A 20,218-nucleotide genomic window follows, 5' to 3' on the forward strand; every position below is an offset into this window, starting at 1 on the left:
TATTAAAAAATTCAGATGACTGTTTTTTAGATTTTAAATTGGCTGTCAGCGCAATAATTGCTCGTTATATGGGTTAAGGGGTCCGCTTTGCGCGGTGATGCGCTCGTCGAGCGCCCGGACGTCCACAGTTTGATTTTGTTCACAGCAAGGGGTCCGAGGATTGATTTGCCTCGCGCGCGTAAATGACGTGCACCGGGACCCTTTCAATTACTTTTAAGATGCGCGCGGGACGCAGGCCGCTCCTCCGTGTGTGGAAAATGAGGCTCCGAGTAGCAGCTGAAATTTTGCAGTCGAGGGCGGGATTGGACGAAATCACATAAACGGCAAAAAGAGGAAGTATAATGGCGCATAATTGGTTCTCTAATAGCATTACCCAAGGATAATAGCCCGTTACGGCCCCCGTGCACGATGAAGCGCTTCCCTGGCGTAAAGCGTTTACGATATTAAAGAAGGGGAATATAATGATATTTTGGTTATTAAATGCGTGTAATTAATTTATGCACAGCTGAAAATAAAGTTGTTATTATGACCTCGAAAAAAAGCATAAGAAAACTAGAAATAGAAAAAACTGTACAACTTTAGAAAGGCGTGTGTTTAGTCTCCAGGAAACATAAATATTGTAACAAATACTAAACTGTCCGTCTCTTTAATTCGATGTTAAATCAATGTAGAATTACTAGCAATACTAACAGTGGAATAAAACAACAACAATAATAGCAGGTAATTGTTATACACAAGCAATCGTTCAAATTATTATTATTATTATTATTATTATTATTATTATTATTATTATTATTAATAATAATAATAATAATAATAATAATAATAAATGAACCATATACCACTTATCATTTTAATGCATCCCCCTTTAAATTTATGTCAAACCCGATTTTCAAAATAAACAGCAAAATCCCTTGTGTTCTTAACACATAGCTTTCGATTATTCTTTCTAAATCATTAATATAACGATTATAACGTTTAAAGTTAATTTATTCGACTGAATATTTTTTGTGGATAACCGATATGATCGTTTGAATTGTCGAGCAATCTGAGGAGGTGAGATCATTTAAATTGTCTAGGAATTTTGAGGAGGTTGGACGTCTTTTAAAAGTTTTATTTTCCTATGAAAACGAGATGATTTTATTACAACTAATATTTATATCAATTAGCATTAAGAACATTTAGGAGCGTGTGGTGGAAGGCACATGAGGAGAGTGAAGTGAAAGTGGAGTTTTCAGCACCACGGTCAGCGGGACCTGAAGCCACACTGTGCTCTTATTGGCTCATGCAGACTAAAAGAGAACATAAATCCAAAAGCAATCTAGGCTAATTATGTCGAACTTTTATATTTAGTTACAAGAGGGTAGATATCACTGAAAAGCAGGTATATGCTCCATCTCTCTAGGAGGGGGTGGGAATTACAGAAATTGCCTCCCTGTACACCAAACTGCCACTTCAATTTAAACAATGAATTAACCTGAGCAACAGTCTAGAGGAACTTCGTCATATATAGCACAGTGAAATTGTGACTAACCAATGTCTTTATATTAAAAAATGACCATGATTCTCATCTTACAAATACACATTTCACGTTAATTCCATAGTGAATCTAGTATCAAGACACAATTAAAATAATCTCATCTACAACTTAATATCCTTTTTTATTCAATGGGTGTAGGCGCATAATACAGGAAATATGTATATGTAAAATCCCCCAAAAGTAAATTTTAGAAAAAATTATTCAAAGTCAAAAACATTAAATATATTTGGACCCATTTGACTGGTATTATTGTAGTATTACATTATGCATTATTGCCATAACAATGAAATTCTGTTCCATATAAATAGCTTAATTATAATCACACTGACAGATATCATTGGAATGCAGCACTAGAATGGGTTCAAATCAATAAGTACATACAAAGTAATGACGGCACAATTTGAACTTTTCTATACAAAACCAATAAACAACACTTCCACACACAAAAAAAATTGACATTAACCAATCAAGCTTACAGTTTAAGAAAATCAAAAAGTTTTATACAGTTACAATTGTAGCCCATGTCTGACTCCCTGAATGACAACTGTCCATTGTCAGTAAAACAGAGCATATGATCAAGTAAATTTTAAGTTCTATCACAAAAATGAAAGTACAGAAAAAATAAACAAAATCTTGTCAAGTATATTGCAATATGTTGCAAGTACAAAATTATTAAAATGCAATTATAACAAGGTATTTTATATTAAATGAACAACATGCTACATGACCAACAAATACAGAGTAACCATGAAAAATGACAATTTATTCCAGTGCAGACTCGTACCACATATGGTAAGAATTCTACATTTTAAAAATCTATAAACAGTACATATATTTCTTTCACTTCATCTGTAATCATCTTTGAGTTTCCAAATCCCCTCTTTTCCTGGAAGCCTGTGGAAGTCACAGATATTCCTAAGCAATTCTCTGAACACTGGAGTCTGTGTGGAGGTTAATCTCGGAGTGAAATACTCCAGGATCTCCGGAGTGCTGGCTTGGCCATCAACCTGAGCCTGGAAAGCCACAAAGTTCCTCAAATCCACCAGCAGCTCATCATGCTCAGTAGGGGAAATATGTGGAGAAGACTGCACTCTTTGCTCGTTATCATCATCATCATCATCATCATCTTGGCTCTGAGGTAGGCTTACATGATTCCTGGCCCTCATTCTGGCTAACAGTGAGGAGGAGGAGAGGGAGCTAGAAAGTGCCTTTTCATCCACTCCCTCACCACTGAAGTGGGCAGCAGATCCTAGTTTTTTGATGCTTACTTTCTTTATCAACTCTGCATCCTAAAAAAAATACCCAACTGTTATGATTTATCTAAATTAAAGAATGAAAAATACTTACAGCGTAGACAAGATAATATACTTTTTTTTACCTTGCATTTCTCCCCTGTTTTTTGTGTTGTTTTCAAGGCCTGGTTGAGAAGAGAGTTCTTCTTCTGTCCAAATCTTTTCCTAAAACAGAAGCGCAGTTTGCGTATATGATATTCAGCCTAGGGCACAGGTTTTCAGTGATATAAGAAACCCACTTAAACAGCTCATTAAGAGCCCTTCCTGAGATGAATTTTAATCATGAGAGCAGAGAAAACATTACAATGTACAGATCAGGTAGTACTCCAGGACTGGTGGTGACTAGTTGTGGTGTAAGGAATAAAGAGGTACATGATTGAGGCAGCAGAGGCTTAACTTAACTTACTTGACAGGGGCTGGTGTTGCTGGTGCATATCCACTGAATGGCAGCCTGCAGCGATGTCTGGACACTTTCAGAGCTTTAAGTGCATCTTTAGCAACCCGATTGGCCTCAGCTTCCACCAAGACATAGTCTGGGTTTGATGCCTCCATGATTGTGTCATGTTTCATAACACTATGGATCCCAGATTTCTTGAAGAGTTTGGTGAGAACATAGTCATCATTCTTCTGCTCATCTTTTGTCTCTTTCTGATCCTCGCTATCTTCTCTTTTGTATCTCCTCTTTTTCACCAGGTGAGAAATTCGATGACCCTCAAACCGGGCATCTTCTCGGTTCTTACGCTTTTTATGCTTGTGATTATTTTTGTCTGAGGGCTGACTTGCTACATCTGTCACATCACAGTGCTTTTTCTTTTCCCTGTGTTTCTGAGGCGTGTTGGAGGGTGATGTGGATGTAACATCTAAAGAGTCACTTTCCTTGTTGGCATTACTGTTGGATAGGCCATTGAGAGTAGGAGTGCTTCTGTGAAAAGTCTCAGGTAAAGCATTTTCTTTACACAGTGAAGACGACGGGATTTTCTCTGGCTTTGATGAGGTTTGTTGCAGTTTTGATGGTGAAGGATAAGGCGCCTTGTGTCTCTTTGGAATCTGTACATCTGAGCCAGTGCCTGTAGTTTGTGAAATGAATGATTTGGTTTACAGACATGCTTAATTTGTGCATTTTTATTTTCAATAATATGATAAGAGATGAGGAGTCAGTAATACAATAAGTAAATGTATGTGATCTAATAAATATAATAAATGATAACTAGAATTCACATTTGCCAGTTGTTTCCAAAACGTGCTACATTCAAGATGGAACTACATATAACAGAAATCATATTAAAGAAATCAACTCTTGCTTTTTCATCAAATCATTAATACCTGCAAATATTGCACTGGTTTCAGTTCCCTGGGAGCCGTCAGGATTGCTAAGTGTGAAGAGCTCGTAAATGTCATTAGACTTGAAAAAACGACGCTGTTTTGGATCCTTGAGTACTCGATTTGTGAGAAACTGCTTGAAGATTTGCCTATGGAATTAGAAAAGAATGACTAGATTTTTTGCAATAACTCTTACAACATATGCTAGACCCACATTTTAAGCATTGCCATAATAACTCATAACATAGCAGTTTAGATTCTAACCTGGAACAGGAAGCAAAGTATTCTTATTATCAACTTCTAGGCGAAAGAATCATTAGAAATAAAGGAATAGTCTTTAAAAAAAAAAAACACTACATGGCTTACTTACACCTACATCACTGAGAACTAACCTGTGGTAAATCTTCTCTTCAATGGTCCCAGCGGTGAGCAGCCTGTAAACAGTCACCTGCTGTTTCTGCCCTATTCTCCAAGCACGCTCACGGGCCTAAAGACAAGACATAAGTACAGTCTAGAGACTCTGTAATCAGAGATCCTACTGAAAACATTCAATCAGTTGTAAAAGCAAAGGTGGATACATGCACATTTTCCCAAATCATTGCAAGCATGTTCAACTGTGGCAAACCTGAGTGTCTGTGCTAGGATTCCAGTCTGGATCATAGATAATTACTCGGTTTGCACCAGTCAGGTTGATGCCTAATCCTCCAACTTTGGTCGTCAAAAGGAAAATAAATATATCCTTGCTCTGAAGGAAATTTTATTTAAGACACACCAGTTAATATAGTTACACCATTTAAAATTTAAAACAAGGTAACATGAATAGATTAGAGAATATCATAATAGATATGAGCAATCAATAATCACTCACCTCATTGTACTGCGCTATGAGCGGCTGCCTAGACGCGATGGCGGTGGTGCCATCCATTTTAAGATAGGTGTATCCATTTTCCCTGACAAACACCTCCAGGATCTCCAGCATCTGTGTGTGTGGGAGAAATGGTTTCAGACAGAGCATTGAGAACAGGATTAGTGCTAATAGGATTAAGGGAGATTAATATTACATGTACAGAAGTACCAACTGTGTGGGTTTTAGGTTCTCTCTGAAGCCAAATCTCATTTCTATTGAACAAAGACAGCTGGGTCCTGACAGACACCCTACAATGCAATAAGAGCTCATAATGAATTCTGTTAGAGGGGAAAATGACATAATAACTTTATTGGTGCTTTAGCTGTTTCTTCTTGAAACACGGCAAGTGCAGCTTATCCATCATATACAGGCTTTATTCACATGTTTTTACTTAAAGGCTTAAGATGTTAAGATGATTTTACTTAAACTGTCTTTTTTTTTTTTGCATCTTTATTTGTTGTAAATAAATGTGCAATATCATCAGAGCTATGCCACTACTTGAATGGTGTTCAGGTGTTCATTAGTTGGTTGAAATATAAAAAATCAATAAGTTTTAATAAAAATATTATTATTGTTAAAAAAAAGTATTTAAAATAATCGTTGAGCATTTAAAAGCTTAGATATTTCAATATATCTAAAACTATTCGTATTATACTAATCATTATTTAGCTCATGCTATTTGATCATATTTATTTTAAAAGTCTGAAGAAAGTTGTAGTCTTCGGTCATATCTCTCCACAATTTACATTTTTTTGTCCTGCTCTGCATGAAGCACTGACCTGTCTGGACTGAGTAAAGAGCAAGACTCTGTGTCCCTGTTTGAACCACAGCCTGAGCAGAGACTCCACTACTATTAGCTTCCCCGAGCGCTTCCAGTAGCCAAAGTGCTCCTCTTCAGTCAGTTGATCTGCAGGTATGGCTCTCAGCATGCGTGGCCCACCAGTGAACAGGTCTGGGTGGTTACAAATCTTCCTCAAGACGATCAAGCCAGAGAAAATCTGGACAATCAAAATAATAGGATTTAGCTTCATATTATAGATTATACATCATTTTATAGAAATACTTGAAAAATAGGAGAATAAATTCCTTATGTCAAACACAACTCACAGAGGCTTTAATAAATTCAATTGATTTAATAAGGGTCATAGAGCAGGGTAAAGTCTCTTACTTCAGAGTGTTCAATGTTGCATTATATATGTGGGTTAATGGACTACAGTGACCACAAAAAGGGGGTTTGTAAACTGCACTAAAGTTGCACAGCTTTCACTTCCGCTCACATTTAGAGCTCAGTGATGAATAGCTTATCTGGAAAAATATTTATTGTTGTGGAGTTGATTGGATATACACTGTATTTGTGAATCTGTTCGTTTCTGCACTGTGTAGATTGAAATTATGTTAGACCTCGAATAGGTTAAATTAGTAGATCTATAGTAATAAATAGTAAATATATTTGCAAATTAAATTAGGAATTTAAAAGCTGACTCTCCACATGGTTAAGAAATCGAATCAAAGGAACAGACATATTGCTTGAGAGGAAAGTGAATAATGAATAAGGCTTTCTTACTCCAGCAAACAAATGAACAATGAATGAACACAGTACCCCATCTGGAAACACTACATTTGAGCACATCTATGGACGGTCTATACTGATCAATCTCCTAGCTATCAATAGTTAATCGGTAGCTTTCTATCTATGGCTATACTTATAAGCAAATTTTAAAAAAATAAAACATCCCACATTCAGATTTTTCACACTTGCTTATTTTAAGACTGCTTGATTTCACAACAAGGTGAAAATTTACCTGCATATCTCCGTTCAGAATCTGATACACTTCCTTGGAATCCAAAAAGTCCTGATAAACTTGCCGCTGTTCTTCGGTTAATCTACAGAACAGTACCTGAAAACATATAGATGTAACATACGCTTACTGAAAATTTTCACTCAGTTGCAAATGTGTATTATTCATATGAAAAGACACAAAAATGACTGGTGTCATATGCACACGTGTCACACACTAGCGTTGTTTGTATGCAGACCTGCTCATTTTTGTCTGGTAACGAGAGATTGGCCTTTACATCAGCCTTCATCCTCCTCAGCAGGTACGGATTGATGGTGTCACGTAAGACACAGGCACATTTATAGGCTGTCTGCACCTGAAGAGAGAAACAAAGCAAAAAAATATTTCTCATTACTTCCTGAAATATTACAAGCAGTTTACATCTAGTGAGCCCTGACGATTCTACCTTAAAGAACTGATAGAAGTTTAACTACAAGATTCCAATTTCACTGAACCTATTTTAATTCAATTGCCTTTTCATGAACACAGAAGAGATTCAGTTTAAATAATGGCAAACAAGTATACACTTTATGAAGTGCTAGCAGAGCAGTGTGTCCTGAGGCATGTCAGCAGCAGCAGCTCCCTCCTCTCTTCCTTTCAGCAGATTGACGCATTAAAGATTCATAAGAGTGCTGCTGGACTCCAGAGGGGGCCAAAACGCTTTTATCAATAATGTTCTCCTGATCCAGTGTTAGGCCAAATGCCATTTAGCAGTAATTTAAAGGGATCCGCAGATCAAAAGGAAGCCAGCAGTCGGCCCACAACACTGCAGGGCACACAATAAGCCTGGATTAAAGCCCACTCGAGAAAACAAAAGAGAGCACCAGGGAGAGAACGAAGAAGAAAAGACTGAGAGGAGGACAGTGCGATTAGAAGAATGAGAGCATGTGTAGGGTGGGAGAGCATATGCTACAGTAATGGAGCTTATGGAAAATGCTCCAGGCATCATGTACACCTCTCAATGCTGATTAACTCAGTAAAAATATCAGTCTTGACATACGGATTGAGAACTTGGAGCAAATTGCTAAATTATTATCAAGTAAATGACATACATTTACTTATAGTATTTTAATTATTCATTTTTTTTATCTTTTTATTGGATGAATATGTATACTATAATTATATTAGCTAAAAAATAATAAGCTTATAAACGTGACAACTGCAATTATGCAATGATGCAACTTCATGTAAATAGGGTAATTTATATGACATTAATGATATGATACTCTCTATTTTGGTAAAAAAAAAAAAGCATTTTATTTTGAACCCTTACAAAGAAGGAAATGCATACTGTTAAAGAATTAATAATAAATGTACATTTAAGATATTTAAGAATGTTAAGCAGGGTAAAGAAATCACAATCCAATAGATGGTGTAGTGGAAATTTGAAATATCATGAGTGTTTTTTGTGCTTGGCACTCTGCACTGTTGGAAGACGCCTTTTGCTGCAGCAAAATAAATAGAATTTTTACTTCTTTGCTTTTACCACCAACTCTGTTTCTAACTGTGTTTCTTTAAATATAGATCAAAAGTTGCTGCCACAATGGCTATGGAATTTAATCAAACATATAAAATGTAAATGAATTTAATGAAACATAGGAATTTGGAATAGCTATATTAATTTACCAGAGGATGTTATCAAAATCAGTCCAAACAGTAGAGTTACAAATTCCCCTTTATTGTCCCAGAACACTTAATGATTATTCCTGCATTTACTTTGAAACAGTTTGAAGCCCTGATGTAGACTGATCACCTATTTGCATTACAAAGACGTATAAGTCAATAGGTATAGGATAATGAGTTTATCAGCATTAATTTAAGGCTTATGCTTATGTATACATAAGTATGTATACTTGTTGACTTAAGTTTACATCACATGAGTCAGTGTTTTAATGTGATCATCAGCTTGACCTCACCTGCACTGGAGAGGCATTAGAATATCCCCCCATGGTAATTGGCACTGAGAACTGCTCCATGAATACAGGGAGGGTGCCTAGTTTCCCTGGGAACACAAAGTCAAAGAGGGACCAAAGTTCCTTCAGGTTATTCTGCATGGGTGAACCAGAGAGGATGAACCGATGCGGGGTCCGGAACTGAGAAAGGAATCAGAGACATCAACATGAAATAATATGAAGCATTCTTTCAAAAAATAATTGTTGAAGCAAATATGTGAACCGAGAATATTTTTGCAGCCTTGGTAGTAGGAGTAGGCAGTTATTAATCAAAAAATTATTTGACAATCAAAATTCATGATACATTAGTCCTAGAAGCACCATTAGCTTCAGTTTATTCAATACTAAATCGAAACAATGTGGAATTTCCAATGGACTTTTTAATACAGTAATCCATAATGCTACAGCACACATAAATTAATTAAGAAGTGGCTGGCAGTAAAATAAGATATCTATGCAAGGTAAGCTGATATTCCAGAGTACAACTAAGACTAAAGAGTAAATGTTTGATCAGAGCAACAATACACAGTTTGCTTGTATACATCTGTCTCTTTTAAACAATAATGTCTTTTAGTTCACACAAATGAAATAAAGGCCCGGTTACCTGCTTGGATGCAACAGTGACGCCTGCATTTGGATTCCTAATTTTATGGCCCTCGTCCAAGATGATGTAATGCCAGTCATATTTCTGAATGTAATCCTGCATAATGCGCACGTATGAGTACGATGTAATGAGGATCCCGTGGCTAGCGACTATCTCAGGGATGAGCTCCTCCTGAAAAACATGACATAACATTACAATCATGACTTTGAGGACTATGATAATGACTGCTTAGAAAGTTGTTTTCAGTAACAGTTACATTCATACATTATTGGAGGGTCACTTGCACAAGGCTCCAGTCTTAATAAAGTGCTGAAGTCCATGTCCACCTCCACGCTTCACACCAAAAGTCTCAAGTGAATTCCAATTAAAAGCGCAGCAGCCATGTAACCTCTTGTTTTTCCCTTTTTTCACTTTGCAGCCAATTAATAAGGTACATCTGTTCTGAGGTAGTGTTAGCCTGAGCATGAAAACTGTCATTAGGCACAAATGCAGCAGAACTAAAACCCCTCTCTCCCCCACCCCACCAAACTCCTGAGACCAATCCTCCTCCTAGAGGGCAAAGCGTGGATTGCCAGGCAACAGCCCCCATTAATCACTGTGTCAGGCAGGGAGAAGGGGAGAGTGGAGAAGAGCATTCAGAGTAAACACATCACAGCAGCCCTATAGCAGCTCCAGCTACCTTAGCTTTAATTAATTTAACATTTCCTTGGAGCCAGATCTACTCCACACTAGGATATCTGTTTACGGAAGGAAAAATACCATGCTGGCATAAATACAGTAAATCAAAGTTGCACTGCTTCATCTCAGTCTTGTTGGCATGTTAGTCCTTATTGTGGTGTGGGTAAACTTCACAAACCTGAAGAAACATTTCAGGAGCGCTTTTTTTTTTATGTAGTACAAAGCACAAGAGGCACTGTAATAAGTGAGAGGCGATATTATAATGTCATTAAAATAACCAAACTCTTTACAAACTGTTATTTTTCTGTTTTTAACTGTTGGGGTTATATTACTCAAAAAACATTTACATATATTCGTTTCACAGATGCGTTTATCCAAAATGACTTATAAGAAAGACAGAATATGGGATCTTGTCTGGCGCAACAGATAATTGGTTGGTCCATCATTACAACAATGCCACAGGCATCTATGGCCAGAAGCCAGAAGAGCAAAATTGGCTGTGGTCTCTGGGTGGGATGGAGGGCATTACTTTCTTTCCTGTCAATCAGAACAACACTAGCTAATTCTGGGTGTCTGAGTGCATGTAAGCAGAGTGTGTTCAGCTGCCTCCTGATGCATTGAAAAGGTTTAGTAATGTTTCGGCAATGCTCACTAGTGAATAAGAAAAAGCAAAAAGCTGACTGGGGGTAAAAAATACAAAAATAAAAAGTAAGGCAGGAGTTCAATCCAAACTAGATATTTATATCAACTTAAGAAATTAAGTTGATATAACTACGATAAATTGAATGTATCCAATATTGCAATCCCCATCATGTACTTCAAAATGTACAAAATGTCTATTTATTAGACTGCTGTGCCACAACATCTGCCTTTAAAAAAATAAATAAATCATACAGACATCAGCAAAATACAGACAGCTAGATCCTATCAAAGATGCCACATGGACATCATAGCTAGCTCTCTGAATAATAATACTTTAAGATGCACCTTTTTATTATTAAAAGAACCCGTTTCATGGAGAACTGCTACACGGAATGGAGGCCACCAGGTGTGGAACTCCTTCACCCACTGATGCATGACTGTGGCTGGGCATACAATGACTGTGGGTCCCAATCCAGCATACCTGCACACAAAAACACAGCCATCAGAAATATCTACCACATAACAGACATCCTTTATGGTATGCAGGAAAACGGAGCAGTAAAACTAAATTCTGTCAAGTAATTTAATATGCTGGCAACAATAAAACTATATACATCAACAATAACTGAATGAACACACTGTAATTAATTGAGAGCACGAGTTAAATGAAGTTTCTAAATCTAGGTGAGACTTTTTCGATGGCTAAATAAAGCACAAAAAACAGCAAGAGGCCAAGTTTCCCACCAATAGTAAGAGAAAATGGTGAGAAAATGGCATGTTATTCTGCAACCCATTTAAACTAAAAGAGGAGGTCATGAACTCTGAGCTGAAGCTAGGGCAACATAATGTTCCCTTTGTGCGTTCGCCAATAGAGATGAATCGACAAAATGCACTAAATGGCTCTAGGAGCCTTATAGCATATGATATGATATTCCGGATCACGGCAGCCATTGATATTGAGCCGTAATTGAGTTTGCAAAACAATCAATTTGCGGATGGACGACGCCAGACATAGTAGTATTGACCAGGAAAGAGGCCCCCACCCTAAGCAATCACGGCACTGAAAAACAAAAAGGCACTGCTTTAAACGTATTTAATTATGTGTTTCATGTTTAATTTCCCTCCTTGCCCCTCCTCTACACTTACTCTCATTTCACGTTCTTGTTCTTCCTTTGATGTCGCCACTAAGAGAATTAGAGGGATATCATAATTGAAACGTCTTTAATAATTCACACCAAACCTCTCTCCACCAGCAATCCAGCTGCTGAAATATTCATTGCAATCAAGACTTTCCAGTCTGGAGGGATGGGGTGAGAGTGGGCGTGGCAAAAGATTTTGCACGATTTTGTATGAGCTTTAAAAAGAAAGCCTGGGAGAATAGACATTAGAGAGTTAGGATTACAGAGTTACAAATAATTCAATTATTTTCCTAGATTCTAAATGTGAATATTCTGGCTGGTGTGTGTGTGTGTGTGTGTGTGTGTGTGTGTGTGTGTGTGTGTGTGAGTGAGAAAGAGAGAGAGAGAGAGAGAGAGAGAGAGAGCGAGAGAGAGAGAGAGAGAAAGAGACCACAGAAACATTTAAGGGGTTTGGACACGTGGGGTCTCTTGCCTGTAATTGGAGCCGCGTGTCTTTAACTTGCTGTAGCTCAGTCCTGCCAGGAAAGCTATTACTTGGATGGTTTTGCCAAGGCCCATCTCATCTCCCAGAATGCCTCCTGCCTGCTGGCAGTGCAGTTCCCACATCCACCTGACACCTGTCTGCTGATACCTGGACAACAAAAGCAGGCATGTAGGACAAAATGCCAGGCCAGCACAACACAAACACCGCACCTGATCAATTAATCATAGGGCCATTATCTCTATTGATTCTAAATAAATGGCCTGTAAGTGTTGCCCAATTGATTTGTTGTAAAACACAATACAATAACAGAAGCATCCTGTTGTAATCCTAAACTCTAAACATACACCACCATACATCCATCTACTAGAAATCCTGCTTTCCATGAATAGTTTTCTTTACAGAGAATGAATAGAATTCTTTCAAATAAATAAGTCATTTTAATAATAATAAAAAAATCAATTGTGGCTCTTAAAAGCTGATGGTCTGACTACTGCCAAAAGCAAATACAAGTCAGCATATAAAGAATAAAATAAATCATAAAGTGAATGCATTTCACGTTTTAAGTGTAGCTCCCATTTCCTCACTTGAAGAGTTTCTTCCAGAGAAATCCTGGCACCTTAAAACCTTCATCGAACTCTGCATCGCTCTCATCAGACTCGTCCTCTCCTGCTTGCCTCTTCTGCTCTTTCACTTGGAGTCTCTGTCTCTTCCAATTCCTGCAGGAGGACAGTCACTGCATTACTGAAAATAGCTCTCATGCTGATTTGACATAATGTCCAATCTAGGTTTTGATTAGCCAAATGAGTCTGACACAACTGAAACTATTTCACTGCTCGTATTCTTAATTTGACTCGGCAAGCATTGTTTATTTAGCCACCTCTGGGAAACTTGGTTTAACATGGTGAAGTACTGTACGGGCAGGTAGTTTTAATTTCCTAGTCTGAGTGAGAGAGCGTGAGAGAGAGCGTGTGTGTGTGTGAGAGAGAGAGAGAGCGCGAGAGAGCGAGAGAGAGAGCGAGAGAGAGAGCGAGAGAGAGAGAGAGAGAGAGAGCGAGGCACACAGTGCTGCCTTAGTTAGCTCCCTCGCCATCATTCTTTCCGGGCAGCTTTAATTGAACCACTTCTGGCTGCAGGGATACGGCAGTTAGTGGCAGTGTCATCATCGAAGCAAATTAAGATTGATACAGACAATTAGGAGTTTGAGCTCCCTAAGAAAGGTGTGGAGAAAGGAGTGAAAAGGAAAAAAAAAATCCATCTTCATTTGGACCTGGCCTTGTCACTCTACAATGAAACTGCTCCCTTTATCTGGGGCTTCCGAGACTGCAAGACTTGTAATTAAGTCAAGACTAAGCATTGGTTCAGTTAATTATGTTTTTTTCCCCCCTTCCTCCTTCACTCCACACTGCAGCGCCAACAAACTGCCAATGTGTATCTGCATTCATTTCCAAATCACAGTGCAAAAAAGTACATAAAACAGTCACTGTGCCAACTCAATTTCTTACTATAAATATGAATTTTAAATCTTGTTATGTTTGGTACCATCTACTTTCACATTGTGGAATAAATACATGCATATTATAATGAGACAATGAGTGGATTTCTAGTTGAGAAACAGCTGCCAGATTATCAATTCCTGCACTCATAATAAGCAAATGATGGTCACACGAATCATTAACTAAATATTTGTCTTCGTGAAAAACAATGAACTTTCTAAAATATTAACATATACTGGGCAAATTTGGACTTACCTAATTCTCTTCCTGTAGCACTCGATATCTCCGTCGTCTTTGCATTTCTTCACCTTGACTTTTCTGTCAGAGTCATCATCCTCAGAACTGCTGGGAAGGTATTCGTCACTCTCATCCTCTTTTTTTGACTTCATGCTTTTATTCTCTTTCTTTTTCTTATAAGGCTTTAGTTCATATTCTTCCTTTTCATCTTGCCAGAACTCATCATCTCGCTCTGGTTCCTCAGGATCCATCAGCTCATCACTAGGCACATACTCGGAGCCCGAGCTGTTTGAGCCATCTTCCCTGAACCCCTTCCCCCTGGTCTGTGGAAATTCTTTCTCTGTTTTGGGCCTTGCTTTGGGGTGAGCCTTAAGGGCAGTCCTTTGGAGTTTCCGCATCCGTTTCTGCAGTTTCTTTTCTTGCTTGGCGGATGATGTGTTTTTTTTAACTTCTGTAGTGGAACTCCTGGACACCTTCCGCTTTTTCTTTGGGGTTGGTTTCTTTCTTCTCTCTGCAATCCTAGCTTGGTCGGCAAGGTACTTGTCAAAGCCAGAGTTTTCGCTGAGCATCAACTTGCGTGGTTCCTTCTTCTCTTGCTTTTGAGGGACACGTGAGCCAAAAGGGGTCATTTGACCTGTGCGGATGAGTTCTTCCCACTCAGTCTCCTGAGCAGGCATGAGCATGCTGCCCTGTGTGGATGGGCCTGCCTCTGGCACACACACACACACACACACACACACACACACACACACACACACACACACACACACACAGTTAATAAAGACTCATAAGTAAGGTGACCCAATCATTTACTTGCAAATAATATGACTTGCATCCGTTTATTGTTCATCCAAGTTCTTATCAAGTGAAGGAAATTAGAAAGTAGAGAGGAAGAAACTTTAGAATAGTATCATTGGCACTGTAAATAAATTAATGTTAAGGCTGTGGCTCTAGATCTGTATCACACGCTAATAGGTTTTCTATGCATAGCTAAGGTGTGGCCTTTCTATAAGCTTTTAAATCAAATACCAATGTACTAACCATCAAGTAGGAGTTATTATTATTAGCTAAGTGAAAACAGGCCTCTCATCCTCCAAAAGAAAATACGTCATATAGAACATTACAAATTTTCTTTAACAAAAAAAAAAAAATCACCACTGACTTCTCTCCCTGCACTGCAGAATGTATAGGGTTTGTTAAAATGACTTAAAATAGTCCAATAAGTCTACATAATTTTACATATGTTTTAATCTGAGTTAAGAATCTCGTCAGACTTTGTATTGTTACTACACGCAACATAGCTACATATTTTTTGGCACATTTCTGTATATGACTTACACAATACTTAGTTTAAGCCTCAGTTCTACTGTATACATCCTCACATCCTTTGCCCTATGCTTAGCTTTCTTTCTGCTTACGTCTTATTTTCATTTCTTTTTTTTTTTCTTTTTTTTTTATGTAGTTTTTACATCCATGCATGTCAAAAATAAATCAAAGATAAATTATATTTATTTTATATAAAACTAAAGAGCACGCAGCAAAATGTTGGCATAGGGCATACAATGCTACAGACAAATGACAGACAAAATTTCATATCAGCATTGGTTTTGCTAAAGGCAGAAGCCGCCTCATTGGCTGAAATTGCTCATTCTGTGACTGGTCATTACTGCTACGGTGACATTCCAGCGTTCCTTAAACATAAAAAATGACAAACATGATCATGAGGTTATGTGAAAGTAAACGCAGGTTAATTTGCTTAGGAACCAAATCATTTTTGAACTGAATTGTGCACTTTTTTATTTATTTACCAGAGTAGCCAGATGTGGTGAGTGTGAACTGCTTGTCTCTTAAACAACCCAAGCATATAATGTTTGTCATTATAAACCATATCTGTGGGAAAAATAACTTATGACTTCATGATCAACATGAATCATTTATGAGCTCTGGATCTCTCAGTACATGTTTCTGAGTGTTATAGTGAGTGAGCATGTCTTTTCTTTTCCGTCTCACTGCTGCCACCTTTCGCTAATGTTAACAGTTTGACACGAATCTGATGCACTCCGAAACGCTCCCTCATTTATGAGTATGTTTAGGTTTAAGATTTTTTTACACTCATATTCCTAGAGTCAGGTGTAGGAATAAACATTCTGATTTCTAAACATTTATAAGAAGATTTTACTTCAGGTTGCTTTACACACACTTGCCCAGGTCAATATTTTATGTATGACATTTATTGTGAGCATGTTGATTTGGCAGCAGGAGGTTACAGGGGTTACCCCTCTGTGACAAAGCAAAGCACTGCATTAACAATGCCATACTATACCTAAATGCTCCTGTGATAAGAACTGGACAACATCCGAGTGTATAAAAAAGGCTGTATTTCATTCTCACCTGTGTCATCTTCAGTCAATAACTCTGCCTCGAGCTTCTGAACGTCCTCTCCACTCAGAACAGCCTGTAAGCGTCTCTGCTTGGCTCGGATCTTTTTTAACTGCTTCTCCTATAAATGATAAAAAAAACCTTATCGACTTATATATTTTGTAGAGATATATTTTATCATCGCTGGAGCTAAAATGTCATAATGTGATAGATTACATAGGGTCACATCTTTCACAAAAAATGCTAAAAAATTAATTACCTTGTTTTCCTTTTGCCTTTTGACAGAGTCGATTTTCCGGCTGATGTCCTTGCTGGAGGCAGCATAAGGAGTAAGCTGCTCTAATATCTTGTTGATGTGTTTTAGAGCACTTGTGCATGACCTAACAAGATGCAATACAAAACATGTTATTTGGTATGTAGTAGAAGAAAGCCTGGGGAATTACTTTAAAATATTAAGAGGTCACAGAAGGAAAGTCAAATCAATTGACTAAATAAGATGCTTTTCTGGCATTTTCAGACTTCTCAGACTATTTCAGGAAGTGGTTCCACTCAAGTCCACTAGATGCGTTTCTAAGCGTTTTTTGAGCTTTGTTGCTCAAAAGTTGCTCATGTGATGTTGAAGCTGAGAAAAGATTAAAAAGTTGTGCTGACTCCTTGTCATTCAACATCAGCGTTGTATATGGAACCCTATAGTTACATTAGAAGATGCCGTTATCCAGAGCGACTTACATTTCTATCTTATTTTTATACAACTGAGAAATTGAGGGTTAAGGCCTTGATCAATGGCCCAGCAGTGGACACTTGCTGGACCTGGGATTCAAACTCATGACCTTCTGTTCAGCAGTCCAATGCCTCAATTACTGGGCCAAAACATCCACTCATAAAAACATGTGAAATTATGGCAAAAGGCATCAACAAGCCTCCTATACAAAGTATGTTCAAGCTGAGACACGAGTGCACATTAAAGGATATTTGAGAAAAAAAGATTCTCTTTCTCTCTTTCCACTTTATATTTTTTAAAATGCCATCTTTATTTTCTATATATCGTAGATCAAATGATCATTTGACACTGATGTCAAACTGATGCTACATTTTATCTGATGCTTCCTTTATCTTTGGTAATCGTTTTGGGTGCGAGATGCGAATAAACTTTGTATAATACATCTATCCATAAGAGAGCACCATGCACACACATTCCTCCATACCCATCCATAAATAAATAAATAAATAAATAAATAAATAAATAAATAGCATGGCCAATCTACCTACAAGCAGGTTTTTAGGTGATGGGACAAAACCCGAGATCTCAGGATCAAACCTGGTACCTTAGAAAGCAGGCCAACATAAATGACTACATGGCAGACAGTAACTCACTGACAGCCCACTAACTCTGTACCTGACATCATCCAGGACAGACTCATATTCTTTCTCTGCATCAGCCCTCGCTGTGGCCTGTTTGGCCTCCTGAAAGGCTCGGTCCACCTGCTGAAGTACTCCTTGCTCCAGAACATCCTGATCATACACGTCCACTCCCAAACCCTGGAGCTCGGCTGCTTGATCGTTCTGAGCCACAGCCTGGATCTCCTGACGGTTGATATGGAGCAGGAGCTGTGATTTCCTGGAGTTTTCAGGTCCAGCATTACCAGGGCAGACTGCAGCAGCTGGCTCTTCCTGACTGCTCTCTGGGATGGAGAGGCCACTCGATGCCCTGCTGGAACCATTGTCCTCTTTCCCTCCTGGTGTTAGAGCACTCACTGGACTGGACCATTCAGGGCAGTCTGGGTCCTCATTGTTGTCTATAGGCATATTAAAGTGGCTGGAAACGGGGATGGGAACATGAGAATTTACTCTGATACAATATGAAGGCTGTCTAAATGTGAACAAGCAGGAAACAGACAGAGACAGGTGTTTGTAATGGTTGTGTAAAACCTGCTCATGGTCTAAACTAACCAGGTAAAATATCTCATTACAATGTGACACAAAGCAGGTAAAGCTGGACTAACTAACACAAGGTGTCATTTCTACTCAGTGTCCTATTGTGTTTGTTAGCCACAATGTTATTGTTAGCTTTAGCTGAGGAAAACATATGAATATATCATTCTTTGCTAACTGCTCTTTATATATTAAGTCAGCGATAAAAAAAGGGATATCTAAGCAAGAACAAACCTTCAAAACGATCTGTTTCTGTTCAAATATTTATTCATTGACATTTATATCCATTGAAATTCGCTTTCTTCCGAAGTGTACTACTCATAACACAGGCTAGTTACACAATTAACCACGTAAGGGCTCGTGAAGGGAGATACAGAAGCTGCACACGTTCCAAGGCCGGTAAATCTTCAAAATAAAAGTCTCTTTTTTTAAATTGCATTTTTTTTAAATTGGCTAAAACGCGGATGATATATAAAATTAAACAGAAGGTATATATAACATATATTGGCAAAAAAAAAAAAAAAAAAAAAAAAAAATAATATATCCTCAAATTTTATTTGTATATATACAGTTTTTTAATGTTTACTTATTGAAAGACCAAGCTCAAAAATAAGGTACATGAACGCACAAACACTGAAGTGCTCATTTATTACATTCACTGTCTAATAAATTTGCACGTGTAGTGATGGGAATTGTGTCCCTTTTCAGTGAATTCAGATCATTACTATTTATCTATTAACCTTTTCTAACTCTGTTTCGAGTCGGCTCTTAAAGTTCACCAAAAAGAGTCGACTCTTTAGCCCGCAAACGATTAATATGTACTCTTAGTATTAAAGGGAACCCGAAACAATTTGAAGATTTGACACAAGTAAATATACACAATAGGGTTGGTTTCAAACAAATACACAACTAGATAACTGTAACTCTAATAATACTAAAAAAACGTCTTAGATGCAGATTATGGAGGTGTAGAGGTTATAATCCACCTCTAGATGGCAGTAATGTTCTGCTCTGCTGTTCTGCAGCTGTTCCATGTTCCACGTCCTAACAGTTTAAATAATCCATCATTCAACATTTTGGGGCTTAAATGTTGTTAAAAGTTGTACTGAAACTTGTTCTGATCGTGAAACACACAGGGGGTTTATTTAAAAGCACAATAAATGGCTAATAGTATATTTTTCATGGTAAAACTAGGATACAGACAATTATTTTATTTGTAGAAATTGTCTAATAGCAAACATAATAGTCATAAAATAAAATAAAATTTAAAAAGTCTATCCCAGTTTTAGGCTTTATTTCAGATTCAATATTAATGTTTAAAGAAATTTGAGAAATGGAATTAACACATGGTTGAGGAATTACTGAGTGATATTTCCATCCTTTAAATGAACTCAACTTGAACTCATTCATGGATGATTTTGCTACACTGGTTCTTTCACTGGTTGCCAATTTGTGGGTTTTAAATAAAGAATTGTTTCAGTTGTGCACAGAATAAGTGTCGCAGTAATGAGATGTAATATTTTGTTCGACAGATATTATGTTTTACAAATATAAAAAAAAAAATTCTATTGTCTTAAAAAATCATATGCAAGGTGCATGAAGAGATTATGTTGTTTTACAAAATAACTCAGAGACAAATAAAATACAAGGTTTGTAATGTACAACAAGAGTCTCTATTTGGATCTGCAATGGAATAGCATCCTATTCGGTTTTCCCACCTCTTGTCCGGTGTTCCAGGCTCTGGATGACTTTAACAAGGATGAACCATTTAGTGTCTGATT

General features: G+C 37.6%; 1 protein-coding gene across 3 annotated transcripts; it reads right to left on the reverse strand.

Annotated features, from left to right (window-relative positions):
* Positions 1–1,664: 1,664 nt before the first annotated feature.
* On the reverse strand, positions 1,665–18,790 carry ercc6 (excision repair cross-complementation group 6). Of its 3 annotated transcripts, none has more exons than XM_060872486.1 (20): positions 18,672–18,790; positions 17,902–18,321; positions 16,765–16,885; positions 16,518–16,626; positions 14,145–14,829; positions 12,981–13,112; positions 12,385–12,543; positions 11,119–11,254; positions 9,454–9,624; positions 8,814–8,990; positions 7,097–7,213; positions 6,862–6,957; positions 5,839–6,057; positions 5,021–5,131; positions 4,778–4,897; positions 4,545–4,639; positions 4,156–4,301; positions 3,239–3,899; positions 2,919–2,997; positions 1,665–2,829 (listed from the first exon to the last, which is right to left on the reverse strand). In XM_060872486.1, exons 2-20 carry the CDS (start codon positions 18,309–18,311, stop codon positions 2,386–2,388), a joined length of 4,188 nt encoding a protein of 1,395 aa, XP_060728469.1. In that variant the 5' UTR covers positions 18,312–18,321; positions 18,672–18,790; the 3' UTR covers positions 1,665–2,385. The 3 variants fall into 3 exon arrangements, with proteins under 3 accessions (XP_060728469.1, XP_060728467.1, XP_060728468.1); XM_060872484.1 differs by having other exon boundaries at positions 14,145–14,835; XM_060872485.1 differs by having other exon boundaries at positions 14,145–14,835; positions 17,902–18,375; positions 18,672–18,775.
* Positions 18,791–20,218: the final 1,428 nt, after the last annotated feature.

This window comes from Tachysurus vachellii, chromosome 6, assembly GCF_030014155.1.
Source record: "Tachysurus vachellii isolate PV-2020 chromosome 6, HZAU_Pvac_v1, whole genome shotgun sequence".
NCBI classification, from domain to species: Eukaryota; Metazoa; Chordata; class Actinopteri; order Siluriformes; family Bagridae; genus Tachysurus; species Tachysurus vachellii.